This window comes from Acomys minous (assembly GCF_964271855.1).
Source record: "Acomys minous genome assembly, chromosome: 8".
Classification (NCBI taxonomy): domain Eukaryota; kingdom Metazoa; phylum Chordata; class Mammalia; order Rodentia; family Muridae; genus Acomys; species Acomys minous.
This window is the reverse complement of record NC_140489.1, coordinates 38,149,508-38,175,532: the sequence shown is the minus strand read 5'-3', so window position 1 is coordinate 38,175,532 and position 26,025 is coordinate 38,149,508. Positions and strand designations below refer to the sequence as shown.

General features: G+C 46.8%; 1 protein-coding gene across 3 annotated transcripts in view; it reads right to left on the bottom strand.

Moving 5' to 3' along the window:
• The window catches only part of ZFYVE26 (zinc finger FYVE-type containing 26), a 64,242-nt gene that overhangs the window by 13,254 nt on the left and 24,963 nt on the right, over positions 1–26,025 (bottom strand). For all 3 annotated transcript variants that reach the window (XM_084793538.1, XM_084793540.1, XM_084793539.1), the window contains 16 exons: positions 25,563–25,781; positions 24,115–24,217; positions 21,623–22,368; positions 19,481–19,677; positions 18,485–18,589; positions 16,596–16,718; positions 16,090–16,266; positions 14,177–14,423; positions 13,370–13,504; positions 10,240–10,403; positions 8,161–8,297; positions 5,966–5,997; positions 4,835–4,971; positions 3,325–3,545; positions 540–687; positions 76–285 (listed from right to left, as the gene is read on the bottom strand). In XM_084793538.1, the coding sequence (XP_084649664.1) occupies positions 76–285; positions 540–687; positions 3,325–3,545; positions 4,835–4,971; positions 5,966–5,997; positions 8,161–8,297; positions 10,240–10,403; positions 13,370–13,504; positions 14,177–14,423; positions 16,090–16,266; positions 16,596–16,718; positions 18,485–18,589; positions 19,481–19,677; positions 21,623–22,368; positions 24,115–24,217; positions 25,563–25,781 (3,101 nt within the window). The remainder of the gene's footprint in view (positions 1–75; positions 286–539; positions 688–3,324; positions 3,546–4,834; positions 4,972–5,965; positions 5,998–8,160; positions 8,298–10,239; positions 10,404–13,369; positions 13,505–14,176; positions 14,424–16,089; positions 16,267–16,595; positions 16,719–18,484; positions 18,590–19,480; positions 19,678–21,622; positions 22,369–24,114; positions 24,218–25,562; positions 25,782–26,025) is intronic.

The window sequence follows — 26,025 nt, the reverse complement described above, 5'->3', positions numbered from 1 at the left end:
AGCTAGCCTTCTGCCTTGATCCTTCTTGCTCCTAGCCTCTTCCCGGATGGGGCTCGCTGCCTGCTTTGCTCTTACCGAGGAAACGAGAGGTCTCACTGTGGACTCTAGGTACTCAACCACGTCCTGGACTAGCCTTGAGCCATGACTCAATTGATTGAGGTCCAAAGGAGGCTTCAGGCAGCGGCTGAACTTCTCCCTTGCAGCAGTGAGGTTTCCCGCTTTGAGGCAGGCCATACCCCAGGCATGCCATGCTCCTGTGGAATCAAGCCCAGTCTTTGTAGAGACCTGGAGGAAAAATTACTTCATCTGTGAGAAGTGTCTACGTTCAGGTCTGAGGGTCTCCCCAAGCCCTGTTCCTATGCCCTGCCCACCTGCCCACCGCCACATGCTGTAACCCTGACACTGGCAAGCTGGTTGTGGCCTGGATGTGTCCATGCTCAGGACAACGGAGAGATGGTGAGGCCTGTTTCCACGGTGAAGCAAAGGCCGCTCACTCACTCCTGACAGTGGGGTAGAAGGACGCTTTATCTTTGCCTCACCTCAACGCCCAGTTGGTAGTACTCAGCTTCCAGGAGCTGGTTCCTCAGCCTGGTTACTGCAGGTGGCTGCAAGAGCTGATCCAGAGATGGCACATGGCGGTAGGCAGCAGCGACCAGAATGTGCAGGACATCTACCTTGCTGATGTAACTACAGGGAGAGAGAGGGCGCTGCAAATGAGGCTGCTCTGAGTTTTGGGGTACTTGTTGCTTGAGGGTTTCCTATTTCATTTTCAGTGCTAAGTGTCGTCATGGGAATTGAGAGATAACAGAGCATAGGTACGCTGAGTGAAGGTTCTAGAGTCAGACTCTTAACCCCGCCTCCAGCTTCACAGCGCTGAGCCCTGCCTCAGCTTACACGTCTGGAAAGGGGACATAAAGCAGAAAGTCTGAAGGGTAAGGTGAAATGTGTCAAGTGAGAAATCTTACGATTATATCTAGAACTTCTGTAGCAGTCATAGGGTGTTAGCTTGTGTTTGCGCAGGGGTAGGGATGATGGGATTTCTGAGACAGAAACATTCTGTGTTAAATGCTGGAGCTCACAAGCCACCCATTTGCTTTTGTTCTTTGGGACCCTGCTTGGCTGCAAGAGAGTACAGAACATAAGTCACTGACTCGGGCTGGAGAGGTGCTCACCGGTTAAGAGCACTGGTTGCTTTTCCAGGGGAGCTGGGTTTGGTTCTCAGCACCCACAGGATGGCTCACAACCACCTGTACCTCAGTTCCAGGAGACCTGATACCATCTTCTGGCTTCTGTGGGTACCAGGCACACATGTGGCACACACGCACAGACAAAATACTCATACATAAAATAAAATAAAATAAAAATAATTCTTAACAAAACAAAACAAAACAAAACCACCCACTAGCCCACATTCCTGGTCAGTACAGTGGTTTGTCCATTACAGTTTCCTGGTGGTGGTACCCGACGGGGGGGGGGGGGGGGGGGGGGGACCCTGGCCCTTCTGGTCTAGTCCCTGGCCTTCACATCCTCTGGGTGCTTAGAACAGCCTTCCTTATCTCACTCCTTACCGCTGTGGCAATCTTACTCCTGACACCAGAGGACTGAGAAAACCTTATTAAGGCAGAGCCTACAGGGCCAGACCATTCTGCCTGATGTGACAAGCTCACACCCATGGTTCCTGGGGTCTGTCTCATAACTACGGCAAAACCCCCCGTGGCTCCTGACCCGTCTGCTTAGGAGCTCCCCTGGATTCCATGCCTTTAATGATTCTTAACCTGGTATGGACAGGGTAGGAGAAAGGATGGTGTGTTAAATCAGATTCGAAGCTATAATATAACTCTTAACATTTGAACTAGACGATGTGTCTTTCTTTGTTTTGAAATATATTCATCTGTTTATCCATCAGGTGTCATAGTTAAAGGCAGAACATTCTGATTTGTACAGCGATATGCAGCAGAGATGAGTCCTCTCCCATGGATAAAATGACATACAGTCGTCATAAAGTGTATGTGAGTGAGCGGGTGGGTGGATGGGGGAAGGTGTGATTTGAAATCAGGGCTGTAAACTGTCCAGGAAGCCCATGATGGCTTGCGGGGCTGAGAACCTATTGAAATCAAGGCTTCCTAGAGCTCTGCCACCCTCAGGAGGATCATTGGGGTTAGCAGACGTATCAAGGGTTAGAATGTTAAGAGGTGACGGAGCTGACATGTGCTCTGAATGAGTGTCTGACGGAGGCGTTTATGTTTCACAGCACATTCTGTTCTGCACTCCCAAAAGCGGGTAGGGACTGGCGTACACTTCATGAGTCATTCATCTGGGTGGATAAGCAAGGAATTAGGTGTTTTCATTGTCAAGTTAATGGATGGAGTCAGAGCAGGTTGTGCAGGAATCTGAGGAAGAACGGAGGCCTAATCACCAGTCAGTCTTCCCCATTTCCACAAGATGACTCACATTCCTAGGTAATACAGAAGCCCATTGCTCCCCCAATTAAAAAAAAACAAACATATATTTATTTATTCTGTGTGTGTGGGATGCATGGGTGCTATGGCATGTGTGTAGAAGCCAGAGGACTTATGGGATTCAGTTTTCTTCAAATGGGTCCCAATTGTTTTTATAGTCCCAGACTGTGACCAGTCAAGTTGGGGTGGGTTCTGTGTAAGGTTAATCACTGGTCACATTTCTTTTAAAAAACTAGAGAGTTCCACAGACACTGAAGGTACTTCCCTAAATGATTTTAATGGCAGAGTAAGTAGCTAAGGCCTTTCCTTGCTTAGGGGTAGGAGCTAACTAGGGAAACTATATGCTAGTGAGTTTGATGTCAACTTCACAAAAGCTGGACCTAGGCAAGTTCATAGGGTCTTTGCTTGATTAATGATTGATGTGCATGGGTCCAGCTCACTGGGGGAGGGGCCACCCCTGGACAGGTGGATCCTGGATGGTATAAGAAAGGATGAGCAAGCCACGAGGAGCAGGGCACTCAGCAGTGGTCCTCCATGGCCTCTGCTTCAGCTTCTGCCTCCAGGCTCCTGCCCTGACTCCCTTCTATGGTGGACTGTGATGTGGAATTGTATGCTGAACAAGCCCTTTCCTCTCAGAATTGCATTCAGTCATGTTGTTTTATCATAGTCATAGAAAGCAAATGAACACAATCTATTTTTAAGAACTTTGGGGCCAATTCCCAGCAACCACATGGTGGCTTACAATCCTCTACAGTGAGATCTGGTGCCCTCTTCTGGCATGCAAGTGTACATGTAGGCTATACACTGGACACGTAAATAATGAATAGAGCTTAAAAACAAACCTGTCACTGTGTAAAAGACGTACCTATCACACAGAGCCAAGTCCTGGCTTTGGCCAGCCTTGACGAACATCATCTTGGCGCTGAAGAGCAGCTGCCTCATGATGTCTATGAGGAGGCCAGCATCCACCTCTGGGTTGGTGAGGCCCTTGGACAGCCTGCAGCAGTGCTCAATCAGCTGGTGGCCACAGGCGATGCTGTCTCGGTGCAGGTTCAGGATGGCAATGCACAGGGAGGCGCTGGGGGCCTGATCGTGGCGGGGAAGGGAGACAAAGACAGGGAGCTCAGAGTCGGGGCATTTTTCCAGTGCAGCTCTATGGTGGAAATCATCATTCCTACTTCAAAGACTGGAGACCGGTGCAAGGGGAGACGGGGCATCCCACAGCAAAGCAGAAGCAGAGCTAGCCACAGATGCTCCAAGGCTCAGTGCCGGAGCTCTGGCTGCTAGGGTTTTGTCACACCGTGGGAAGAGGACAGCTATGTCCACGGTTCCTGCCCCTTTTCATGTTTTTTTTTTTTTCCAGACATTGTCTTTCTACATAGCCCTAGCTGTCTAGGAACTCACTCCCTACTGCTTGACAATATCCACAAGTGGCCTCCCTTTTCTGGTCTTCTGTCCCACAACTGCAATGACTCTTATTAGTGGCTTAGATTATTATATCTGTCACTCACTTAGTGGAAGTCACTGCTATAAGCCCTGAACATGTTGCTGCCAAATCAACACTCCCACAGCACACCTAGGTGCCCACACCTATCAAAGTTATTTCTCACTGTAGAAGCCATAGTTTTATCTATAAATAGTATTTCTCAATTTTACCATGTTACTCCTTACTTCTGATGCCCTAATTATGTCCTGTGATTTCTGACACCGTGTCTCTGCTCAGATAGTGTATGTGTGTGTGTGTGTGTGTGTGTGTGTGTGTTGTGTTCATGCATGTGTGTGAAGGTTTGCATGCACTTGTGTGTGCATGTGTATGTTGAGGCCAGAGCTTGATATTGGGCATCCTTCTGAATTGCTCTCTACCTCTTTTTTTTGAGGAGTCAGGCTGCACCTGGAACTTGTTGCTTCAGCTAGAACTCTGCTAGCCAGCAAGCTCCAGGGACCTGCCTGCCTTTGCCTCCTCAGTGCTGGGGCTCTATACGCACATGTTGCTGTCCTTTTGTTTTTGTTTTTTTTTGTGGATGCTGGGGATCCAAACTCATGTCCTTACGCTTTCCCAGAAAGCATTTCCCACCCACTGAGCCATCTCCCCAGTCCCAAACAGTTGAGCTTGGTGCTCTATCTGCCCCCCCATCCTCACTCCCCTTGCAATCTCCAATTTCTGCTTATCACCTCTTACCCTCACCCTGGTTTCCTCTTGTCCATTTCCAGAGATACACCTCATCTTCTACCTGGCTGGTTCCTTGTTTCAGCTCTCATATAATTGTATGGTAAGCAAACAAGGACCAGGCTTAGCCACCAGCTTCTGTACTTCCTGTTAGACTGTTAGGCATCATAAGGGAACTCAACTGATCATAACATTTTGTTGTTAGTACCTGCTCATAGTAAAATTCACTCCGCACCAGCTCATTTTCTTCCTCATTTAGACTCAAGATCCATTCCACCTCAGTTGCTTTGGGGACTCTCAGCACAGCTGAATAGGAAGGGCTTTCACTCTTAGAGCTGTCTGGAACTGAGAAGAGATTTGTCACTCACGTTAGTCCCTGGCTGGTCAAGCAGTCCGGCATGCTGGTGTATCACAAGTAGGTACCTGCCTGCTGTCTGAGGCTTCCTTTCTTTCTCCTTGGCCTCTTTTCTTTCTTAAATATTTATTTTCTTATTTGTATGTGTGCCTGCAGAGGCCAGAGGGGGGCATCAGATCTCCTGGAATTATGAGTTCAGACAGCCATGGTGTTGGGAACCAAACCTGGGTCTTCTGCAAGAGCAGTGAGCATTCTTAGCTATTAAAGCCATCTTTCTAGCACCCTCCCCACTTCTCTTTGGTTTTCTTTAGGAAACCCCAGTAGGTACCTCAAGTCCTCTTCCCCAGGCATAAGTCTGGGATAAATGTCACAGTGCGTGTGTGTTGACTATGATGCTTTGCACAAGAGACCTTGAAAGATGTGGCCCAACCCCTGGATACTCCAAAAACTAACCTGCTGAGGAAAAAGATATTGGCCAAACTTGCTAACAGTGATTACCCAAGCGAAGGGCAGGACAACGGAGGAGGGGAGCTGGGGTGGCGGTGGATGGAGCCGCCTTCTAAAAGATAAGCACCGAGGTCATCAGTTGTTGGCCTTCCCAGCGTCAGAAGCTAGTGGGCCAAGGTAAAGGTTGATGTTAAGAATACTGAGGGAGACAGGCTAATAGAAAATGCAAGATCGGTCTGGAGAGTTGGCTCAGAGGTTAAGAGCACTGTCTGCTCTTCCAAAGGTCCTGAGTTCAGTTCCCAGCAACCACATGGTAGCTCAGAACCATCAATAATGTGATCTGATGCCCTCTTCTGGCCTGCAGGTGTGCATGCAAGTACAACACTGTATACATAATAAATAAATAAATAAATCTTTTTTTTAAAAAAAAAGGCAAGATCTTTCTTTGGTGAACCAACTGGGTTGAGTTGCCACATGGCTATCAGTTGCAATTGGTACACTGACAACAGAGGCATGGAGAATGTGATTAGGCCTTACCTTCTGACTGGCATGGGCTCTCCTCTGGGGCGCTAGAAACAGACAAAGAAAAACAAAATGCCTCAGCCATTGCTTCTCAGTTTTGAGCTTAGTGAATGACACTGACATCTGCTCTATTAGTCACTGATCAGTATGGTGGCTTGAATGAAAATGGCCCCACGGGCTCACAGGGACTGGCACTACTGGGAGGTGTGGCCTTGGTGGAGTAGGTGTGGTGTTGTTGGAAAAGTGTGTAACTGGGGGTGGGCTTGGGAGCTTCAGAAGTTCAAGCCACGCCCAGTGTGCCTCAGTCTCTTCCTGCTGCCTGTAAATCAAGATGTAGCACCCTTAGCTTCTTCTCCAGCGCCACATGTCCCTCCTACGTACACCACCGTCCTTCCTACCATGATGATGACGGACTTATCTTCTGAACTGTAAGCCAGCCCCACTGAACTGTTTTCCTTTGTAGGAGTTGCTGAAGTCATGGCGTCTCTTCACAGCACTAAGACCCTACCTAAGGCAGTCAGGGAATTAATCACACATAACTTTCTCTACCTCACTGGCCATGACCGTTTCTTACCATGCTCTGTCTGTTCTATCTTGTTCATGCCGGTTTAAATGTCCCCATGTCTCTCGTCACTGCTCACTGGCATCTGTAATAACTTTGCCGTGATTCTGCAGTAACTCCTCCTGACTCTACTTGTGGCTGAGGCAAAATTTCAAACCTTCAAACCTGGTCACATTCTGCTCCCGCTTAAGAGTTCTTCAGAAGCTGCTCGGGTTGAAAGCATTCCTTCAACGTCCAGTGGACAGGCCCCTGAGATCTGGCCCACTGCCTCCTTAGCGATCTCCTCTCACCTGCCACCTGTCCTCCAGCTGTGAAGGTCCCATGGCTTCCCCACCAGCTCTCATTTAAGGAACATGCTGGCCCTACCCCTGTCCTTGGCTCCAGGGAGCAAGGCCAGGTCTTGTGCCAGTGGATTCTGCCGCCAGCTTTACGTCCAGTGTCCACTGGTCAGAACTCTACCTGTCTCCTACCTACTCACAGCTCCTCCAATGATCAAGTTTTCTCCTGACTCTGTCTTTGCTGTGCTATTCCAACCTCTGGGCAGAATTTATCTTTTTTTCCGTGTTATTTCTTTTTAGTTCTCTTTTCTACTAGCTGCTCATTCTCTAAGACTCGTCTTGTGGAGTCACTGCCAGGAAACTCGCTCGCTTCTTGGGCCAATCTGTGTGTACTGTCACCACTACACTCACCCAGTCACCTTGTGATATGTATACTGGCTGTCTCTCTAGTAAAATGAGGGTTCCATGAGGGTGACGTAACTATTGCAGAGGGTGGCTGATTAGACTCCCCATCAATACTGACTGCTCACTTTAAATCCCATCAGGATGGTGTTTGGGTGATCCTGTCCTACAGCTGACGGGGGAAGCTGTACATTGCTTGTGGCATGCCTTCATCCCTACGCAGTCAATACTCAGTATGGCATATATGACCAAAAATACCAATGAGTAGAATAAAAAAATCTAGTTAAGTCTGCTAAATAAAATAAAACATGAGAGTCTAAAGTCATATTCCCTTTGCACAGCTGATTTTCCCTAGGTGCCCTAAGTAGCCTTACACTTGACACTCACACTGAGAAGCAGTAGAAAAAAGATGCAAGCAACCATGACTCACAAAGCATCATCTTCACCCATCTGCCTTGCTGGAGGGAGGGGCCATTTCTGAACATTCACCTGGAGGTGAACCATGTATGGGAAAGTGTAAGGGCTTGTCTACAATGATTACCCAATACAGAGCTAAAGCAAATGAGCCAAAACATTGCACAGGTGTGCACATGTCGTTCTGAGTCTGGCTGGAGCCACATAAAGGCACATGGCCAGGGAATAGGAGAGGTGGCAAGGCGACATTGTGACCTCAGGGTGTAGGAGGGCTGAGGATTGAAGTGTCTGGATTTGGGAAAGAACAGCCTCTAAGCACTCTGACTGCTTCTTTCTCATCCCTACCTCCCATCTTAAAAGTCTTTCTCACAAGGCCAGTCATTTTACAAGCATTTCACGGTACAGTAAACAGCACTGCGGTGTTCATGGGAAACGAAACACTTCTGTGAGCATAACATGTTCAAAACACCGCACAATGGGAGGGCTAGAAGTGTTGGGACCTCGGGAGGCGGCGGTGGTCCATAACAGTGCCAATCCTGCAGCAGGACACTCACTCTTTGTTGTAGTAACTGTAGCACTGGTCACAGACACGTGCAGGGTTTTCTCGGCAGCCTTCCACCACCATTTTCTTAGTGGAGCAGGAACCACACACTAGCCGCCCACAGCGCCGGCAGTGATGGCGCCTGTTAAACTGAGGAAAGCCAATGGGGTAGAAGGAAAGAAAAGAGATGAAAGTGAGATCGCATCCCATACATTTAGACTTGGTCTTTGTCAACCAGGGCTTATTAAGAATACCAGGCACTTGGGTTTTACTGAAAGCACACTAGCCCTTGTCCTCAGAAAGGCCACATTTAGGGGACTGGGGATTTAGCTTGATGCACAAGGCAGTGTGTTTGATCTTTAACATTCCTGTCCGCCCCCCCCGCCCCTACACATAAGAAAGCAAGCAAAAGCCTTGCTAACAGACACTTTGGGGTATTATTCATCTGAGGGACAAAGGTTCTAGGTCCTGCACAGTCTGCTGTCAACAGCTCCAGGAAGCAGCATGTGGAGCCACCATAAAAAGCAGCAGGGAAGATAGGCACGGTGGCACACACCCAGAGTCCCAGTACTTGGGAGGGTGAGGCAGGAGGATTGCTGGGAGTTTGAGGCCAGCCTGGTCTATATAGTGAGTTCTAAGCCAGCCTGAAGTACAGCAAAATCTAGCAGGGGACCCCAAAGTTCTGCTCCCCTGGCCGTTTGGTAAAATAGCTGCTGAGCTCCTTCTGAACGTGGCTGTAGTGCAGGGGACTGGAGACTGGGGAACAGGGTGACTGAACAGTGATGAAAGCACAGCCGAGGCCTTTTAGGAGCTTGTAGCCTATGTGATGACAAAATTTTTTTTACGAGGGATAAATATAGTCATTCTTCATTATTGACAGACTCTATGGTCAGCACCACAAATAAAAATTTTAAAAATTAAGTAAGGAAGAAGAGCTTTGCTTAGCCAGCGAGGCCCACACGTCTATAGAGTCAATGATGGCAAAGTGAGAACACAGCCTTTACTGAGTGGTCTATGGCATTAATGTTTTAAAGTTTTATTTTATTTTTATTTATGTGTCTGTGTGTGGATTTGGGCAGATGAGTTCAGGGGCCCATGGAGCCCACAAGAGGGCACCAGATCCCTTAGAACTAGAGTTAGAAGTAGTTGTGAGCTGCCTGGTGTGGGTGTGGGGAACTGAACTCTGGTCTTCTTTAAGAGTAGCAGGCATTCCTTACCACTGAGCCATCTCTCCAGCGCACTTTTGGAGACAGGGTCTCTTGTAGCTCAGACTGTCCTCAAACTCACTACACAGCTGCGGGTGACCTTGAACTGCTGATCCTCCTCCTGTCCCTACCTCCTGAGTATGGGGATTACAGATGTATGTCTTCACATCCATTGTAAGTGGTACAGGGACGGAACCTGGGGCTTTATCCACCTTAGGCCACCACTCTACTGAGTGAGCCCCACTGACTGGTTTGGTTTTTAAAGAAGTATTGCTTCATTTCTAGAGGTCGATAGTCATTTTATACTTTCATAGATGGAGAAGAAAGAGATGCAGAGAAATTACATCATTACTGTTGACAAGAGTGCTGAATTAATATGCTAGATAGGTACTGGTATTAACTGTGGCACCACATGCAGTTTAACAGCTCCATGAGCCAACTCACATATCATCTAGCTTATAATAGGCACATGAGGTTGAAAATGTACCTATTAGGAAGCTATTAGGAAGCAGATGTGAGAGGGAGAGCCGAGCCTTCGCTCTCCTGGGTTAGCATACGTTACTACTACCAAGCCATTGTCTTAGTGTGAGAGACACAGGAACTAGATACAGGATCCCAAAGGCTTGGTGACTCCTACCTGTTTTTATTATCCAATGAGAAGGGCAATGGTTTTATAATTTAAGGTTATCTGAGGATGTCAACTAATGAATGGATCTGGAAAATACACTCAGGTCATGTCAGAGGTAGAGGCCTATGGCCCAGTCGTAGGTTTGGTGATCTGAAAACATCACTGTCCTCTTGGGGACAGGTGACTGTGGACTCAAGCTCACAACATGGCAGTCTGTCCTGCTTCCCCTGGAGTGATGCTGAGCGTGGCTGGGGCTTACCATCGTGAAGTGCTCTCTGCAGCAGACCATGCAGATGCTCTCGGTCTCATCTGGGACCCACTGATCCCTGCCAGGGGGTGCTTCTGGGGGTACAAACTCCAGCGGCAGCTGAGTCTGAGGGACAGCCCTCTCCTTAGGACTGGGAGAACGGACTAAGGCACTTCCTAGAGGAGGAAGTCAAGAAAAAAAGCTCGTCAACATTCCAGCTCATAAATGAAGAGTGAAAGACAGAAATTCACCATTTTGCAAGGCCCTACTGGAACCATAGATTGTCATTTGTGTTTGAGTCACAAAAGAGAGTCAGGGGACACTGGGTGACACCCTGCCCCCACCCTGGTAAATACACAACAAAATCTATCAACTATAAATAATAAAACCCACTAAGTGTGTGTGTGGGGTATGAATCAGTGGGTGCAAGGTGCTTACTGCCAAGCCTGAAGTGTGAATCCTGGGACCCACACTGGAGGAGAGAATTGACTCCTGCAAGTTGACCTCAAGACATGTGCTATGGCACACATAAGTGTGCACATAATAAATAAGTGTAATGTAAAACATACAGGTCCACAGTATAAGTTTTAAATTGAACTACTAATGCACCAGAAACTTAGGGGACAGAGACTCTTACTGTTACAATGAGGTAGTCAGCAAAACATAGCATGTAGGACAGAGGTGGTGGCACACACCTGTGATCTCAACACTCAGGAGGCAGGGGCAGGTGGATCTCTCTGAGTTTGAGTTTACAAACTACTGTTCCAGGATGGCTAAGGCTACACAGAGAAACTCTGTCTCATAAAAGAAAAAAAATAACAAGAACAACAAAAAAACCAGTATACAGGACAAATAACCTAGTTTCCTCCATAAATAAAAGGGAAGTGAGAGGAATTAAGAAAAAAAGAGAGAGATAGGCTGATCAATGAATTAAAATAGACTTATGAGACACGTTAGCCAAATGCCACTGGTGGATGTTATTTGGAACTGGTTTAGAAATAAAACAATTAGAAACAAACAACTTTATGTGACAACTAGGAATGTTTTCTTAGGTCCAATAATGACAATGTGGTTTTAAAAAATATTCTATTTATTTATTTATTTATTTGAGACAGGGTTTCTCTGTGTAGCCTTGTCTTGGACTTGCTTTGTAGACCAGGATGGCCTCAAAATCAGTGATTCACCGCCTCTGACTCCCAGAGTGCTGAGATTAAAGGTGTCCACCACCACGCCCAGCTGATTTTATTTTACTTGTACATTATGTATATGCCTATGTGTCTCTGTGTGGGTATATACTTATATGAGTTCAGGTGCCCACAGAATCCAGAAGAAGAGGGTGTTTACTCCCCTACAGTTGGGGTACCAATTGTGAGTGACCCAGTGTGGATTCTGGAACAACTTGGGTCTTCTGCAATAGAAGTATACACTCTTAGCTGCTGAGTCACCTCTCCTGACTTCATTGTTTTGATTCTGTAAGTGTTTCCCTTTTGGACCTTTGTAATGACATCCTTACGAGGGAAATAACGTGTATCTGGGATTTGTTTGAAAACAAGGATGAGCACACAGATGAAACAAGGATTTCGTCCCAACCTTGTCCTCCAGAAAGCTGCTCAGGCTGCCTTACAACAATGTACAAAGCTGCTTAGATACCCAGGGCCTGGGCCCTCCCTCCATCCCGTTAGTCTGCTGTTATTGTGGAGCATAGCCAGGAAATGCTGGTCTTTGCTTTATGGTATTTTATTGTTGTAGAAGAGCAATTTCAGTACCAGCAGAAAAGCTGAACTGAACAGAACTGAAAACACAGTGATTCTCAGCAGGACCCAGAGTCCTGCTCTTCTGACCATTGGCTGAACAACTGCTGAGCCTTTTCTGAACAAGGGTCATTGTGCATCAGGCTGGAGACCGGGAGAGAAGGATCTGGAAAAAGGTGATCAAAGCTAAGGAGCTTGTTCCTTGTGTGGGCAATAGGATTTCCATGAGGGCTAAATATAGTTAATCCTCATCATTAACTGAGTCCATATTTACAATGTTGCATGTTACATGTGTAACTTCAGAATCAATACTCTCACGCTGGCTAGTTTTTGTCAACTTGTCACATGGGAAAGAGGGACCCTCAGTTGAGGAACTGCATCCATCGGACTGCCTGTAGGCATGTTTACAGGGCCTTTTCTGGATTAATGATTGTGTGTGTGTGTGTGTGTGTGTGTGTGTGTGTGTGTGTGTGTGTGTGTCTTCCAGCCCTCTGTGCCACCCCTGGCATGTGGTCCTGGGCTGTATAATAAAGCAAGCTGAGTAAACCGTGAGGAGCAAGCTGGTAAGCAGTGAGTGCTTTTCTCTGCTTCAATTCCTGCCCTAACTTCCTTCAGACCTGCTTGCTCTCTGGAAGTGTAAGGTAAAATCAACCCTTTTCTCCCCAAGCTGTGTTTGGTCAGTATTTTATCACAGCACCAGAGAAGCAAACTAAGAGACCTCAGAATCAACACTCCCACTGTTTGTACAGCTACTTATGGGCATGTCTGGACTGGAGTCACCCCACAGTCAGGTTCTCGGTAGAGGCTAATTAAGGTGATATTCTTCCTTCCTGTCTCAGCTGTCATGTGGGGCTGACAAGGTATGGAGAGAGTAAGTGCCAGGTCAGGGATGGGCAAGCAGCTCTGGCTCCACATAGCTGCACAGACTTTGAATTCCACCTTGGGTACTTGCTAGCAAGGCAAGTCACTTTGGAGCCTTTTTCTCTTGTAAGATAAAGAACATGGAATGTATTAGGATGAGTTAGTTTGTTTGACTCTAGTAAGATACCATGTGTATAAGGGGTGTGTGTGTGTGTGTGTGTGCGCGCGCGCGCATGCGTGCCTGCGTGCTTGTATGCATATGGCTTCCTCCTCTTGGAGCAACAGCTCCCCGGCTCACTGATTCGGTGTTTGCAGAGACTCTTATAGACACATTGTCACAGGTAATGTGAGTCTGCTGCATGCTGGATCTATTGCGAAGTAAAAAGCTGGAGTAACTTATGAAATAATAATAATAATAATAATAATAATAATAATAATAATAATAATAATAATAATAATAATAATAATAATAATTTCTTAAATGGAAATGAAGAGTGAAAGAACGAGACAGTCAGACAAGAAGTTCTCACCAGCAGCGGCAGCGGCAGCGGCAGCGGCAGCGGCAGCAGTAGCAGTGGTAGCAGAGAACTCAGCTGATGATGACCTAGGCAGGGCCTCAGGGTCTGATGCCTGATGGACAAGCTCCTGGAGGTGCATCATGGAATCTGTTGAGAGAGAAGAGCAGATAAAACACCAGTCTACCGCATGCCTGCCCCTTTATTCCCAGGCTACATGTTTAGCGCGAACTCCTCTTGGCTTTGTTGATTGTTGCATCATGATTCGTAATAAGTATAAGAATAGTGGAAGAACTTCTAAGCCCAGGATATATGCTTTTTAAATTCCTCAAAACAAACAAACAAACAAACACACAAACACAACAACAAAAGCAAGCCATGTTTAAGGCACATGAGACAATGGAGCAGATTTTTAAAAATAAACCTAGAAATGCCCAGAGAGAAGTGAAGACACTTAAAAGATTCTCCTGGGGGCTAGGGAGCTAGCTGGGGTACCACTGAGACTGGTTTCTTTTTCTTTATTCGAGAAGAGCTGAATCAGCTCGCATATAACTGATATCTGACGTGACCCTGGAAATGAAGCATGCCCCCTATAAAAACGAAGTCATTTGTGAATACACTGCCAAGGTCAGGTCACCTGGTTCCCCACACCTTTGTCTTACCACGCATGTGGTGTCTGGCCCTTCTCCTAAGATCCAGATCGTGTCTAAGTAACAAAGAGCTAAGTCTCCTGAATCTCCCTTCATTTAGGAAGGAGAGGAGATGGAACCCAAGGGTAGTGGGGTTTTCTTCTTCCTTGTAGAAGACTACGCTGCCAGTCACCTGATCGTTTTTGCCTCAGAGGGTATGGGAGATCCAGGGCTTTCCCTGCATATCTGGAGAGCAGCGAGTCAACCTCGTCCAAGGTGAAGCCGGTCTCCTGTCCGGCCAGCAGCTGGTGCAGAGTCCGCACGGCCGTGGTGGCGCGATCCACTTCCATGTTCATCAGTAGCTGCTCTAACATACGCAGAGGACTGGAGGACAAGTGGGCATAGCTGGCCCGGTGCTGCTCAGGCAGGGTCAGAAGAACCTATTTACAGCGCAGAGCGAAGAACACAGCACACACATTTCAGGAGAAGTGAAAAGGTTACAGACACAGAGCTGTCACTTGGGAAGCAAGACTGAACTTCTATGTTGTCTGGAAGGCAACTGAGAACTGTTCTAAGAACCTTTACCCGGACAAGGGTGGCTAAGACAGTAAATATTTTAGAGTTTAGGACCTACAACCTATTCAGCTCTGCCAATGTAACATGAAGGCAAGCATCGGCAAATATGTGAATGAGTTTATTAATGGATGCGTCCTGTTCCAATACAACTTGATGACAGGAACAGGCCTAGAGCTAGCTCTGGCCCTCAGGCAGCAACCAGCTGAACCCTGGCCTAGGCCCTCCAGGCATGGTGGTATCGTTCTATGTGAGGTTTTAGTTAGAATGAACAATACAGGGTGCTGCTGGTAGGCTGCCCAAGCCTGGCAGTTCTAGTGGCCTAGCTATTAAAGATGGATCTAAACACCCTGCAGCGGTCACGGTCTCGGTCACTGGGCACTGGCTCTGCCCTACTCACTACCACTCTTCCTCCCAATTAGTTAAGTGATGAGAATTAAAAAGAAGAGCTGAGCATGGTGATTAACCTCTGACAGCCCAGGGCATGGATGATGGGGGCGGAAGGGTCGGGAACAGCCTCAGTCATGTAATGAGTTTGAAGCCAGCCTGGCCTATATAAGACTGTGCCTCCAAAAACAAGTGGACAGCCAAAGCCTAACAACCAAAACTCTCCAAACTCTGCCCCTCCCCAAGAAAAAAAAAAAGAAGGAAGGAAAAATAATCTCTTAAGGGTAAGGCTGTGTCCCTAGGTCTCCTGACACTTGTTTTATTTGGGAAGAAAGTATATATGAAAAATCAGAAAGTTTAGAAAAGAGTCAGATGGTCCTGTCTCTTCAAAGATTGCATCACTGGGTTGCGTACTCTTGTTTGTCATTTTTCCTATTGGTGTCTCTAACCTGTTTTCTCAAATCACTACTGAGACAAATAACCCTCTTTTATGAGAATGCACTGGTTTACCACGCAGAAGTTTTAACTTTAAATTTTATATGTGCATGTATATATGTGTATGTGTGAGCACGCGTGTGTGCGTGTGCGCGTGTACCTGCTTGTCTATACATGCACCTGATGCATGCAATGCCTTCAGAGGACAGAAGAGGGCATCGATCCCTTGGAAGTGGAGTTAGAAGTTATGAATGGCCTCATGTAGGTGCTGGGAATTGAACCCAGGTCCTCTATAAGAGCAGCCGATGCTCTTAACCATTGAGTCACTCTCCAGCCTTTCCTTTTGGAAGAGAACTAGTCCTGATCCCATGAGCACTTTCACTTGGTCTTGCATGAACATCAACTACCAATATTTTTGAAAAGGCCAGTGATGGTGACACACGTCAGTCTTGAGAAACAGTGCTAAAGCAGGTGCCGTAGAAAGCCCAAGGACAGCTTGAGAGGACTGGGCAAACCTCTCTTCAGAGGCAGTGTGGAAAGACTATGCCAAGTCCTGGGCTACTCAATTAGGACGAGGAGAACTGCCAGGCTAAGCGTTTACACAGCCCAGGCCAAAGGTGGCAGGCGCCTGTGGAAGAGCAGGTTCTGATGCGGAAGCGAGGCCAGCTGTCCCCTCCAAGCATCACTTCCTCAGACATCTTTCCTCCTCACCTTAGAGCCCATGTACAGTGCCTGGATATCACGGTGTCGCTCGGTGGTCAGTTCTCCATAGAAGTGGGAGGTGAGGTAGTTGGCCAAGAAGTGTGAGGTGGCTAAGCTAGGGTGCTGGTCAAGGGACCTCTCTGTGACCTCAAGGCACATGGTGGGATCAGGGATTCGTTGCAGGAGCTGCCGCAGAGGGGAGAGAATCACGTGAGACTTGCAGAACTCTCAGGATGAGGAGGTAAATTTTAGGTTCACTTATTTGGGGCTAATTATCTTTCTTGACTCATTTGCTGCCACACCCATAGTTTACCAATGAGCAGTGGCCTTGACAGGACCTAAATGCCCCATCTGGCACTTAAGGTAGGTCTAGGTATTTAGCTCAGTAGGAGGGTAAGCGGTCTCTGAAGCAAGGGAGGGGCAGGTCTGCAACTGCAAATACTCTGCATAGGATTCAGGAGGAAGGCAGCAACATTCCCCCCCCCCCCCTTCCCACTGCCCAGATCAGAGCTTACCTGAAGGGCCTTTTCATGCTCTCTTCTTTCCAGCAGGTGGAGAAGATGCTTGTGATGCAGACTGATCAAATGCTCCCTTGGGATGGGGTAGAGATGGCCCCACTCCTCACATAGCTCATACTCCTGGAAGGAAACGCATGCCTTCAGTCAGTTCCTTTAAGTTACTAACTGTTGGGGCTGGAGAGATGGTTCGGTGGTTAAGAGCATTGGCTGCTTTTCCAGAGGATTTGGTTTTAATTCCCAGCACCCACATGGTACCTTCCAACTGTTTGCAGCTCTAGTTTTTTTTCTTTTTTTTTTTTAATTTTAGTTTACTTTCATTGCATGTCTATGATTTACGTATCATGCATCAAAATCCCTCTCATTCCCCCAGTAATATAAAACAAACAAACAAAAAACCTTGTCACAGAAGCTGTAGTGTATCACGAAGTATAGCCTTTTGTCCACATATGTTTACTTTCAAATATTCATTGCTACAAGTCATGGGTCTGGTTTGAGGCCTGCACTATTGTTGCCGGACCCTCACTGGGACTGCTGTTGGATATTCCGTTGTTGCTGTGTCAAGGAGATTCTTTTTTTTTTTTTTAAAGATTTATTTTTTATGTATACAGTATGTATCAGATCACATTATAGATGGTTGTGAGCCACCATGTGGCTGCTGGGAATTGAAATCAGGATCTTTGGAAGAGCAGTCAGTTCTCTTAATCGCTGAGCCATCTCTCCAGGCCCCTCAAGGAGATTCTTAATCTTTGAATCTGCAGGTCTGGCCCCTTCATGTGTTCCAGCCCAGTTCTAAGGGATCCTAATACCCTCATACAGACACACATGTGGGCAAAACACCAATGCCCATAAAATAAAAATAAATAAATCTTTTAAAAAATTACTGTCACTTAATACAACCATTGCATGTTTCTTAAAAATATTCTTTTTTTTTTTTTTTTTTTTTTGAGACCGGGTCTCTCTATCTCCTTGCCTGTTCTGGAACTTGCTATGTAGACCAGGTTGGCCTTGAATTTGAATTTATATAGATTTACCTGCCTCTGCCTCCTGAATGGGGATTAAAGGTATGTGCCACCACACTTAGCTTCTTAACATTGCCTAAATATCCCAATGTGGTGCTGTCTGGAATGGCCTCTCTATGCCTCTGCCCAGGCCTACCTTCTTTACCAGGCTTCTTTGTTTTTCAGACGATGGTCACATGCCTTGTCCAACTCTGGGCTAAGCTTTGTCACTTGTTATTTTATATTGCAGTTATCTTGGGATACATTGACTTTTCCCCTAAAATGTGAGTCACTCAAGGTCACCAAGCTTAATTATCTTTGTCTCGCTGCCATTTAGCACAGTGCTCAGCAAAATTTAGCAAATGTTTCCTGAATGAAGGACAGTTTGACTAAGCATCTACATTGTGAAGTGTGATGTACTGGCTTCTTAAAAGGCAGACACATTACTATTAGTGTCAAAGTGGATAATAAATACCGGAAAGAGTTCACATTCATGACCAATTACAGAAACACAACTTGGTTGAATAAGAGAGAACAATATAAAGAATTGGCAAAGATATGGAGTAATCAGAAATCAGGGTGAGAATAAGGCTGTGACATATGACTTGATTTCATCCTAGTTAAAAGGGATGCTGATGATGAACAACAATCCCATGTGTAGGAACAGTCTGAATGCAGTCTAGAAAATCCCACACAGAAATGCCACAGTGACAACATTGTCCTCTCTATTGCCCTGTGTGGTGGCAAATCTCAAAATTAGAAGAAGCAAAGATTATATTATAGTTATAAAAATATGTTGACATTGATATCTGCAAAGGGCTTTTCCCACACAACTAGCTAAGGTGCTATACCCGGGAAGGAAGATGGATCCATCCTGGAAAATAGTACCTGTGCTTCCAGAATCATGTTCATGACAGACGATGGGTCTTCAACACAGCAGCTCCTCAGGGTCTGCCAGTCACACCACACTGGGGGATCCTGCAAACCTAGGATCTGAAGAAAGACGGGTATACCCATAAACCACTTGGCAGCTTCTCCCTCCATGAATGAGTCATCCACATGTCCATGCAGTGGCCGTCCCTTGAGCTCTGGCCCAGAGTCAAGCTATCTGAACTTTCCAGGAAAGGGGGAAGGAAGCAAATGGGCAAAGATTGTTTAGAGATAAGAAACCTCACCAGATTAAAACTGGGGTAACGTAAGAACAGCAGCCAGGACAGGGCGTCCTCACTGGTGAGGACAGTTCTCAGAGGCTGGAAGGTTGTCCGATCTCCTGAGGTTATCTGTCCCAAGTTTCTCCACCTCAAAACTCAACCTAAGAAGTTCTCCTAGGCTGAGTGCTTGGTGGATCGTCCTGCCTGAGGCATTTTGGCTTAGTATGAAAACTGCTCAACAGGCACGAAATGAAAGCTTTCCCCCATGCCATGTTCACCTTGCCTGTGAGCTCCAGGCTCTGCTCTCGGCCACAGGGGAAGGGTTGCACATTACGCAGCCCACGTCCTGCGTTTGTCTCCCTGAGCCTTGTCAACTTGGATAGAATATATCCCTATAAGAATCTTTCATGTCTGAAGGATTCGAAACTGGCTCTGGAAATTTAGCTGAACTTTAGAATAACCTTTAGGAAGAGAGATACGCATGTGAGAATACCTTTGTGGACCGGTTTCATCACCATTTCAAAACTAATTTCATTATGATCCCTGTTTGATGCAAATGTACTTACTCAGCAAGAATAAGAACATAAAGCAAGACGGGCGGCCTCCTTTCACTCCCATAAGAGCAGAAGTCCGATGCCTACACTTTTTGTTCCTTATAACACTCCACCTTAAGAGAATGGAGTGGGGGATGGTGGCTAAGATGCCTGCCTTCTCTGGACGCCACAGCCCATACCTTCTGATAGACCCGCAGCTCCATTAGCTTCTTCTGCAGCTCGGATTTTAGTTCTTCTTGGACAGCCATGTCTGAAAGACAGTAGGCCAGGATCTCTAGGCAGGACTCCAGCGGCCACCTGTCCACAAACTGTAGGGCCAGCTTGCTTCTCAGAGATGCATCCTTCACAGGAAACAGGTATTGCCAACCTTCCTTGTCTGTAAGACAAAAACAACATCCATGGGCAGCAAGCCTGACCCGAAGGATCTTAAAGGCCCGGGTTGCTTAAGAGGGCTTTGTTCTCTTCTGACACAGGAGCTTGGAGGGTTCTTCCAATCCACGTGACTGGGTCTAGGTTTATACCCGGAACCATTACATGACAGAGAGGAACCCTCCATCCCTAGTGTCCCTTTATGCAAACCTGTCACAGTCATGGCACTTTCTGAAGGGAGAGAAGGAGGGAAGGACAAAGAAGAAGAGAGGAGAGGAAAGGAAGGAAGGTTTTCTCCTTTTTTTTTTTTTATTACTTATTTTTTTTGAGACAGGGTTTCTCTGTGTAGCCTTGGCTGTCCAGGACTTGTTTTGTAGACCAGGCTGGCCTTGAAATCGCATCAATCCACCTGCCTCTGCTTCCCTGAGAGATGGATTACAGGCGTGTGCCAACGCACCTGGCTTTAGTGGATTTCTTAGCCTTCTTTGGGGGGCTGCTCTCCTTTCAAAGGAGCTCTGCCTCTACCACCACGCCACCCTGTACAGCACATCTGGTGTCTGTTCTCTCTAGGGGAGTACTACAGCTCATTTTTACATTTTGATTATAGATGAAAATCTCTTCTTTTACTTTTTTGATGTGCATGCATATACCTGTGTGTGTATGTGTGTGTGTATGTGGGTGCACCTGTGATATGTGTATATTAGCATAGTTGCACACATACCATGGCAGAGATTAGTCTCGGGGGTTGGGTCTTCCCTCCTTTTATGCTGGTTCTGGAGTTCAAGCTCAGGTTGCCATGCTTGCATGGCAAGCACTTTTACCAGCTCAACCATCTCACTGGCCTCAGATCTTATTTTTTGAGACGGTGTCTTTCACTGACCCAGAGCATGCTGTTTCGGCTTGACTGCCTGGCCCTAGCCCCTAGGATCTACTTGTCTCTGTCTCCCAAGTGCTGGACCACATGTGGCTTTTATGTGGCGCTGGGGATCCAAACTTGTATGCTTGAGCAGCAAGCATTTTACCTGCCATGCCATCTCTCTAGCCCCTTGTGTTGTTTTGAGACAGGGCTGGCTGCCAACTTCCCATCCTCCTGCTTCTACTTCCCAGTGCTGGGCTATATGCAGTGACCAGCAGGCCTGGCTCCCAGTGCTTTTGGCATTAGCACTTCTAGCAGCATGTGGATGATCTGGACCCTTTACATGTGGCCCTTGGCTGCCTTCATGCTGCATTGGCCGAATGGCACAGCGGCAGCAAATACTGTGTAGACTAAAAGGACTCTGCAGAAAAAGGCCACTAAGGTCTCCTCCTCCTCCTTTTCTTCTTCTTCTTTTTTGGTTTTTTTGGTTTTTCAAGATGGGGTTTCTCTGTATAGCCTTGACCACCCTGGACTCGCTTTGAAGACCAGGCTGGCCTAGAACTCACAAAGATCTGCCTGTTTCTGCCTCCCTGAGTACTGAGATCAAAAGTATGCACCACCACCCCGGCTCTATGTTCTCTTTTTTTGTTTTTGTTTTTGGAGACAGGGTTTCTCTGTGTAGTCTTGGCTGTCCTGGAATGGCTTTGTAGACCAGGCTGGCCTTGAACTCACAGCGATCCGCCTGCCTCTGCCTCCCGAGTGCTGGGATTAAAGTCGTGCGCCACCACGCCCGGCACGTTCTCTTTTAAAGTTATCACTTAACTGAATTCTATCTGGGCCTCAGAAGGCAGGGTCCAGATTGCTGCTTATACGCTTGACAATAATTCTGATATTCAGGATTCAAAACATTGGTTCCTGGCTCTAGACACCCATTCTAAAGCCACTTACTGGGCAAATCTAACCTCTTTGAGCTTAGTCGAATCCCAGTAAAGTGAGATTATGGTGGCATGTCTCCAGAGTTCCACGTGATCACGACACAGTGAATGCTAAGTGATGTCAGTGCCAGTGAAAGGGGGAGGCACAGTGTCCTGCTTACCACACGCGGCAGCACAGCTCAGGACTGCATCCTGTACACTGCTCAGGTCATCCATGTCTTGCCCATAGACGTCAATGAGCTGAAGGGCCCGTGTCCAATCTCTGGCCACCAAAGCATCCTCAAAGGCCTCGGTGAGTACATCCAGGGCCCCAGGAGAATGCAGGCCCAGGAGCACAGTAGAGAGACAGGCCTGACCACAGAGACTCGCTGCCAGACCCTGGCCTGGCTCAGAGGCTTGCTGTAGAGGCTCCCAGTTAGCCAAGAGGGCAGCTTCGAACACAGGAAACTGTTCCAGGAGGTGCTCGCACTCCTGGGCTACCTTCTCTGCAGTTAGAGGAGCCTCCCTGCGACCTCGCAGCTCCTTCCAAGACAGGCTGGGTTTGCTGACCTTGGTCCCTCGGGAAGCCCGCAGACAGGCCACCGTGGCCAGTATCTTTGAGCGAGACTTGAGGAAGGCCAAGGCGGAAGAGGTGAAGGCTGGAAGCGATGAATCCCTGGGGGAAGAACAAGACTTTCTCTCTGCTGAGGGATTCTCGATTGGTCTAGGGGAACCCAGCGTAGAGAGGGGCAGGCCATCCAGAAGGCGAGAGGTGTGCCCCTGAGCCAGCATGCCCAGGTGGGTCGGAAGGGATGAGGCCTGCTGGCTTTGTCGAGATGGGCAAAGAGTAAGGGGCTCACAGCAGCTGCTGACTATGACCTGGGGCACACTTAGGCTGAGACCTTCTTGGGCAAGAAGGGCTGCCAACCTGGAGGAAAAGAAGCAGAAGGCATGTGAGGCCTGAACACACATAGGCACCATCACCCAGTCTTTTACAGATTCATCCATTCACTCACTCATTTATCTTAGACCAGGTTTTGCTGTGTGATCCGAAACTTGCTGACTTTACCTCCTCATTGCTTTGCTTGCATGTAGGTACCACTGCATAGCAAAAAGAAATGAAGGCCCTTAACTGCCTTCTCTTAAGAGTAACATAAAAGGCAGCTCACCGCACACCCTATTTTGCCCCCTTTCACTTCATTATCTGAGAGGTCCGTCTACAGCCCTCTATGAGGAGGAGATTTTTCTGCCACTATAAGGTACTGCATAACTTAATTCATCCATCTTAGCGGACCATGGTGTCTTCTGGGCTGTTGCACGTGTACCACTTTTCATATGTACAACCAAGCATCAGGATGAATTCCCCAACATGGATTGCTAGGTTAAAAGACTTATCAATTGGTTTAATCTTAAATAGCACACAAGAATCATAGATTTCATTATGGTGTTTTCAGTTTGCTTTTGTAGACCTTCCTTCCTCTTAGACTCTTCTTTATCTGTTACCCCCCCCCTTCAACTTTAGTAGTACCCTTTCTTTCCTCCTCCCCCTCCGCCCCCTCCTCCTCCTCCTCCTCCTCCTCCTCCTCCTCTTCTTCTTTTTCTCGAGACAGAGTTTCTCTGAACTTGCTCTGTAGACCAGGCTGGCTTCAAACTTAGAGAGCTCCACCTACTTCAGCCTGCTGACCTCTGGGATGAAAGGTGTGCACCGCCACCACCTGGCTGTCCTCTTTGTTTTCCTATGCTGTGTGTGTGATACACTCCCCGAAACCTCCTCTTCTCATCTTTTCCCCTTTCTAGTTATATGAGCTATGATCATGTAACTACATATTAATTAAAAGCTATGATCTGCCTATGGAGATAATACGTAGTATTTGTCTTTCTGAGTCTGTGAAACCTCATCTAATATAATATTTTGAGATTCATCCATTTTCCTGCAGTTTTTATCTTTCTTGATAGAGAACTGGCTTCTACTGTGCACACGCAGCACATTTTATTGTCCATTTACACTGTTGATAAACATCCCCAACCCCCAATGGAAACGAGTCCATTTCCCTGTTTTTGTGAATAGTCAGCAACAAACATGGCTGTGTACGTAGGTAGGACAGAGAGTCCTGTATGCCCAGGAGCGGTGTGGCTAGATCATACAGCACTCCTGCTTTTTGCTCTTCGAGAAACCTCCACACCGATTTCCAGAGTGGCTGTACCAGCTTATTCTGCCCCCAGGACTGAATAAGGATTCCGGTCTCCCCATATCTTCACTAGAATTTGCTGTCATATGCCTTTCTGATAGCAGACGAGGGTGAGATGAAATCTCAGAGTAGTTCTAAGTTGCATTACACTGATGGTTAAGGATGCTCAGTATTTTTTACAAATATTTATGGGCCATTTGTGATCAATTTGTAATCTTAGTAGATAGTGATAAAATGCTTCCCTACAGGAGTTACATCAATTTTTATACCTTACCAGCAATATTCCCAAAAGTCTGAGAATGCTTGTTTTTCTATAGCCTACATGACCACTGTTGCTGAACCTCTGGCTTTTGCTTATCTCTGAGTGAAGTCACCATTAGTCTCCTACACTTAAGACACACCATAGTGGCAAGAGAGACAGAAGAGAAGCATGTTGAATTTGAACATGCTATGAAAGAGTAAAAGCACCCTCAGGCGATGCCTACCTGTCTGGGGGAACTTGTCTTTCAAGCAGAAGATGTGACACCAGTTGGGAAGAGCTCTGCTGCAGTAGAACAAAGGGGTTTCCAACCTTGACCTCCACAGTATCTGTAAGAGTAAAGAAATAATCTTTGTTTGTCCTGGTGGGTGCAACTACTCACGGCCCTGTGGCAGAGAATCGACTGGTCATATTGTCAATGACAACAAAGACAACATGCACAAGCCTCTGCTGGTTCAGAGTAGGCACAGGCGTCCTCAATATGGCCCTGGACATAAGTTAATCTACATCACAGCGTTGAAGACTTCCAACGCAGACAACCATCAGCGACCAGTCTAGCTACAGACAACACCCAAGGCTCACTTTAACCTGACAGAGGATGAAGCGGACGGTTTGAGCATCCCATCTCTGAAAAGCTTGGGACTAGAAGTGTTTTGGCTCTTGGAATGTTTGCATGCACATATTGGGGTATCGTGGGGGACAGGGGTCTAAGTGTAACACTGATGTTTCATTCACATCTTATATACAGAACCCAAAGGTAAGATCATACAGTATTTTCATGCATCTGTGTTTTAGCTATGACCTGTCAAACCATTTAGGATATTAGGTTGGTGGTTAAAAAGAATTGGAATCGGAAAAATTTTAAGAGCTCAGATTTTTATCTATTCACTTGGAACTTGCTATGAAATCAAGTAGGAATCTAGGACTCATGTCAAAAGCTTGAGTTTTCTTCTGTGCTCTCAAACCCACAAATCTCAGGTCTGACAGATTTTTTTTTGTTTTGTTGTGTTACAGGTTATTGTATTCTATCCTAAACCTTCTACTCTGCCCTCTGAGTGCTGGCAACATGGGCTTGTGCCACCACGGCTGGCTTCAGAGATATTCTTGAAGTACCAATTCTAAGAGCAGTTATTGAGGACTTCCATGGGCTGTATAATTTTACTTAGCACAAGGATGCATAAAAAAGACAGATGAACAAGAGATTTTCACAAATCTGATATCCTAGGCTATTGGGTAACTAGAAAGAACCTCTTTTTGTTTGTTTGTTTGTTTGTTTTGTTTCTCTGTGTAGTCCTGGCTGTCCTGGAACTTGATCTGTAGACCAGGCTGGCTTGGAACTCACAGAGATCTGCCTGCCTCTGCCTCCTGAGTGCTGGGATTAAAGGCAGGCGCTGCCACCACAGGATTAGAAATGGCTCAGAGGTTAAGGGCACTGACTGCTCCTCCAGAGGTCCTGAGTTCAATTCCCAGCAACCACATGGTGGCTCACAACCATCTATAATGTGACCTGATGCCCTCTTCTTGACTGCAGGTGTGCATACAAGCAGAACACTATATACATAATAGTAAATAAAATTTAGAAAAAAAATAAAAAGAAAAGAAAGTCTCTTCATGAAGTGCTTTGTTCCCTTAATAAACTACCAGTTGCGATGCCACATCTTTCTTGCTACTTACCAGGATCAGAGCTCAAGCTCCGAAGGAGGACTGCAGCCAGGGCGCTGCAGTAGCTGAAAAAGGCTCCTACACAGTCAGTCTGTCTGGGGCCTGCCAGTGCCTGCTTCGCCAGGGTCTTCCGCAGGAGCTCACTTTGGATGTGCACAGGGTGAGCCTCAGCTTCAGGGGCTTTCTGGGCCGCCTGCTCCACTAGAGAAGTGAGTGGAGTACTCTTGGGCTCTGAGGGGAGATATAGGGTGGGAGAAGAGACATTAATTAATGGTTTTTCAAGACAGGATTTCTCTGTGTAGCCCTGGCTGTCCTGGAACTTACTCTTTAGACCAGGCTGACCTCAAACTCATAGGTATCCGCCTGCCTAAGCCTCCGTAGTGCTGGGATTAGAGGTGTGGGCCACCATGCCTAGTCCTGATTTTGTGTGTGTGTGTGTGTGTGTGTGTGTGTGTGTGTGTGTGTGTGTGAATTT